The sequence below is a fragment of the Stegastes partitus genome, unplaced genomic scaffold (genome assembly GCF_000690725.1).
Source record: "Stegastes partitus isolate 25-593 unplaced genomic scaffold, Stegastes_partitus-1.0.2 Scaffold2087, whole genome shotgun sequence".
NCBI classification, from domain to species: Eukaryota; Metazoa; Chordata; class Actinopteri; family Pomacentridae; genus Stegastes; species Stegastes partitus.
The window spans coordinates 24,858-29,652 of record NW_007579818.1 but is presented as its reverse complement, the minus strand read 5'-3'; the positions used below and the strand labels follow the sequence as shown (position 1 = coordinate 29,652).

The 4,795-nt window shown below is 47.3% G+C and overlaps 1 protein-coding gene across 1 annotated transcript in view; it reads left to right on the top strand.

Moving 5' to 3' along the window:
- Nucleotides 1-294: 294 nt before the first annotated feature.
- Nucleotides 295-4,795, top strand: part of LOC103373870 (amphiphysin) — a 26,349-nt gene continuing 21,848 nt past the window's right edge. Inside the window, exons 1-9 of the mRNA XM_008303877.1 lie at nucleotides 295-300; nucleotides 1,290-1,370; nucleotides 1,525-1,579; nucleotides 1,701-1,795; nucleotides 1,963-2,058; nucleotides 2,147-2,254; nucleotides 2,327-2,412; nucleotides 3,142-3,152; nucleotides 4,057-4,130. Coding sequence (XP_008302099.1) covers nucleotides 295-300; nucleotides 1,290-1,370; nucleotides 1,525-1,579; nucleotides 1,701-1,795; nucleotides 1,963-2,058; nucleotides 2,147-2,254; nucleotides 2,327-2,412; nucleotides 3,142-3,152; nucleotides 4,057-4,130 — 612 coding nt within the window. The remainder of the gene's footprint in view (nucleotides 301-1,289; nucleotides 1,371-1,524; nucleotides 1,580-1,700; nucleotides 1,796-1,962; nucleotides 2,059-2,146; nucleotides 2,255-2,326; nucleotides 2,413-3,141; nucleotides 3,153-4,056; nucleotides 4,131-4,795) is intronic.

Here is a 4,795-nt window from a genome sequence, read left to right as displayed (position 1 = left end):
GAGATCTCACTGGTGAGTTTTCGTTTGTCCTTGAGTCATCATTTTACTGTTAAATAATCCAGAAGGACATTCAGACAGAAAAACAGTGTTTAGTCAGAACCTGCCGCTGTGTGTTTCCTATCTATAACCTGATTGGCTGTGACCCTCCAGGTGTGCAGGCAGCTGTATGAAGTGATGACCCAACTGGCTGAGCAGCACGCTGACAAAATGTTCACCATCCAAGGAGCCCCAAGGTCAGAACAAACTTTAAGTGTCTTTGATTTTCAACCTCATGTGTTTTGTTTCAGGTAAATGATGAAGGTGCTTTTGCTGGTTTAAATCTGGGTATTTTCCGTGGCTGACCCTGACACTGATGTGTTAGGTTTCTGAAATCTGTCCTGATACGGGTTGTGGTTATGGGTTAGAGTTGTGATGGGTCAGGGTGATGGGTAAGGGTTGTCGTGATGGGTTGTGGTGATGGGTTAGGGTGATGGGTTAGGGTGATGGGTTGTGTTGATGGGTTGTGGTGATAGGTTGTGGTAAATGGTAAATGGTCTGCACTTATATAGCGCTTTTCTACCTTTGCGGCACTCAAAGCGCTTTACAATGTTTCTCATTCACCCATTCACACGCACATTCATACACCAATGGCGACAGAGCTGCCATGCAAGGCGCTAATCTACCATTGGGAGCCATTTGGGGTTCAGTGTCTTGGTGGTGATGGGTTAGAGTTGTGGTGATGGGCTGTGATGATGGGTTAGGGTGATGGGTTGTGGTAATGGGTTAGGGTGATGGGTTAGAGTNGTCCGTGGTCCTGATTCGATGAGAACTGTCCGTGGTCCTGATTCTATGAGAACTGTCCGTGGTCCTGATTCGATGACAACTGTCCGTGGTCCTGAGATAATTAGAACAAACATGAAGATCTTCCACCTGTCCAGGTGAGTCAGCTCTGACAGGCTCCACCCCCAGCAGCCCTGCAGAGGATGAAGGGAAGACGATGGATGAAGATCCTCTGTGGAGTCACTGATTGGTTTTCATTCTAAGATCTTCTCCCTCTGACGAATGAAAACACAAAAACATGAAGTCACCAGTGATGAAAATGTAACTATGAATATTAGATCTGCTTCCTGTCCATAGAGTCTGTCAATCCAGAACACTGCAAGCTTCTTGTTGAGAATTTGAGCTCGTGATGAAGCTGCTGCAGCTGGAATTAAGCTGAGCTGGATTAAACTGTAACTAAACTGTTCTTTCAAATTGTCTTTGTAAATATAAAACGGATATAAATCTGTTAAATTTTATGTATTTCTCAGGTTCTGCAGAAGTTGGGAAAAGCAGATGAGACCAAAGATGAACAGTTTGAGCAAGTAGTTGTCAACTTCAGGAGGCAGGAGGTGAGAAACATTGTTAAGAACTGAAATTATAGACACAAAGCTGCTGAAACTGGAACTAGTTCATTTGCTTTGCTTTCTTCTTCGTCCTCCATCATGTGTCCTTCAGTTTCAGCAAAGCTTGTGTGTTTTACTAACCAGCTGTGTGTTCTGTCAGTCTGAAGGCTCTCGGCTGCAGAGGGAAATGAAGGCCTACATGTCTGCCATTAAAGGTAAGCAAGTGTCGTGTTCACTCGGGTTAGACTGAAAAACACTAAATAGTCTGTGCTTCTCTGCATTCAAACCAAATTTAACGTCACCATGATGACTGAAACAAAGTTTGGTTGTTTGCAGGGATGCAACAGGCCTCCATCAACCTTTCTCAGTCTCTGCATGAAGTGTACGAACCAGACTGGCATGGAAAAGACGACGTTCTGACCATTGGAAAGGTCAGAAACACAGGAGCACCTGAATACATCACACAAACATGACACACACAGTCCTGACTCTGCCTCCTGTTGCACCACAGTGCAGCTTGACTTGGGGACTCCTGTCCTTGTAGAATCATTTTAGTTCTGATTTTAATTTTCAACATGAGAATCTGCATTTCTTGCAGGACTGCGATGCACTGTGGGAAGACTTTCATAATAAACTAGTGGACTCGACGCTGCTGAACCTGGATGCATACCTGCAGCAGTTTCCAGACCTCAAGGTATAAAACGGATTGTCTTCTGGGTACAAAACATGGGTCAGTGCAGAAACTGGTTCATTGTGTGAAAATGGAAACTGCGTTGTTTCAGACTCGTGTGGCCAAACGAAGCCGAAAACTCATCGACTATGACAGCGCTCGGCATCACGTCGAAACGCTGCAGGCGTCTGGGATGAAGAATGACCGCAAGATGATGAAGGTGAGTGCACTCTGCCGTGGATACACCTGGTCCAGGTGTTCTGTGTAAAGCTCATTTTGTTTTTGCATGCAGGCAGAAGACGAGTTAAAAAAGGCTCAGAAAGTGTTTGACGAGCTGAACGTCGGCCTGCAGGATGAACTGCCGACTCTGTGGGAACGGTGAGTCGCATCACACACCTGTTGGACAGATTGTACCTTCCACCAGAGCTGTAAAGATGAACAACACGTCGGGGTTTGATCAGAAGCTCAACTCGCTGCTTTAAAGCTGAATAAACTTCATTGACAGTTAGGTGGCAGGAGGTCTGTTCAGCTACAACAGAAGAAATAACAGTTTGATCATCAGTTTGAGACTTTGTGAGCTGAACCAACTCAATGATTCAACATTAAATATGTTTCTAGTGATTTCTATCCCAGTGATCAGAAACACTGAACACAACATCTGACTGACATTGACAACAGACCTGATTTGACTTCTAATAAGGCTGATGGTGGGCTGCAGCTGTCTCGGTGGTTAGCACCGTTGCCTCGCAGCTAGAAGGTCGCCGGTTGGCGTCCCGGTGAGGACACCCGGGATCTTCCTGCGTGGAGTCTCCATGTTCTCCCCGTGCAGCGTGGGTTCTCTCCGGGTTCTCCGGCTTCCTCCCACAGTCCAGAAACATGCTGAGGTTAATTGGTGATTGTAAATTGTCCGTAGGTGTGAATGTGAGTGTGCTTGGTTGTCTGTCTCTAAGTGTAGCCCTGTGATAGACTGGTTACCTGTCCAGGTGAACCTGCCTTCACCCTGAGTCAGCTGGGATAGACTCCGCCCCCCATGACCCTGGTGAGGATTAAGGTGTAGAGATGATGGATGGATTGAACCTCAGTCTGATCCTTTATTTACCGTCACAGGTGCAGTCAAGGCAGAATGTAGCTGAAACATCTGCTCTGTGGAAACATTTTAAATTGGAAAACTAGAACAGTTCAAAAGCCACCGTAGCATCTGCAGCGGGATTATTGTCAGAACAGAACTGCATTCAGAACAACCGGTTGGATCCATGGACACAGTGAGGTCACTCAGGTGACTCAGGTAAAGGCTGCAGTGAATCGACACACACTGGAGGAGACGTTTAAGAGAGAAATTTCTTTGAGACAGAAAGTAAAAGATCCCAGAGAAGGAAACTCAGATACGAGTTGTCACCAGCTGTTGGAGCCTCGATCCAGCTTCCAACATAACAGAGTTCTACGAGAGCTTCAAGGTTCCTGAACACCTACAGAAAAGAACCTTGTCGTAAAGCTCTGTATATAATCTTCTGTAGTAATGCAGAGATATTCAGGGATAAAGCAGATCAACTTGCTGGATTTATTAACGTTAATGTGCCAAAACTGTGTTTTATTTGGAAAGTGGCGTCAGACTAAATATTAACGGACTCAGATCGGACCACCGTGAGGTCACCACAAACATAGAACTATACATACACCTGCTCACCTGTCCTGCTGCCTCACTGCTGCTGTTTCTTCTGATTTTGAAGAAGACCTGAATTGATTCTTGCGGCCTGATGACGTCATCAGGTCTTGCATCATTTCCTGTTGTTTGCTTTGCATTTCAGTAAAAAGTGAACTTAAAATAGCTCCAATTATCTGCTGCACCTGCGCACTGACAGCCTCACTTCAGCAGCATGAAGACTGACGGCGACAAACCTGCTGCTGAGTGTTAAACACACACTTCAGCTCCGACAGAAGCGTCCAATCAGCTGAGGGATGCCGCTGTAAGCCCCGCCCCTCCTCCTGTCACCGTCTCCGTTAATCCGCCTCTCGTCTCTGCAGGCATCATGGCGGAAATCAAGACGGGAATCTTCGCTAAGAACGTGCAGAAGCGGCTGAACAGAGCGCAGGAGAAGGTAAGAGCAGCCCGGGGGGAGGGCGGGGAGGCCGAGGGCGGACGGTCGGAGGGTCGGAGGGTCGGACTCCGAGCACCGGGCCGCCGCGGCTGGAGGACGGATGGAGGAGGACGGAGGCTGCGGCCTGCGCAGCGTTTCTGTCCGACATGATCCGGTCAAGCAGAACGTGATCGGTGTTGTGTTGATGATCAGGCATCGATGCAGAGGGCGTGACGTCACCGTGTCTCCGTTAAAATCAGCGCATTAAACAGCAAAATAATCAGAAACGGAGAAAGAGCGCGGATTGGCTGGCGTGGATTATACGCCTCGTCATGACGTCACTTGTGCAGCAAAACATGTTTTCACGGTTAAATAAATGGGGGGGGGGGTGCTGCGAGATGACGTCATACCTGATGCCATCCACAGGGTTGTTATTCATTCATTCACGTGCAGGTGAAAGGAAGCGCTGCATGTTTCATTACTCATTACTCTGATTAATACCGCTGCATTCTAGCTAATTAATGAGCAGCTCAGGCTCTGCAGCAGGAAAAACACAGGGTCACCTGATGGATGGGGTCACACCTGATTGGCCCTGATTCTATGAGAACTGTCCGTGGTCCTGATTCTATGAGAACTGTCCGTGGTCCTGATTCAATGACAACTGTCCGTGGTCCTGATTCGATGAG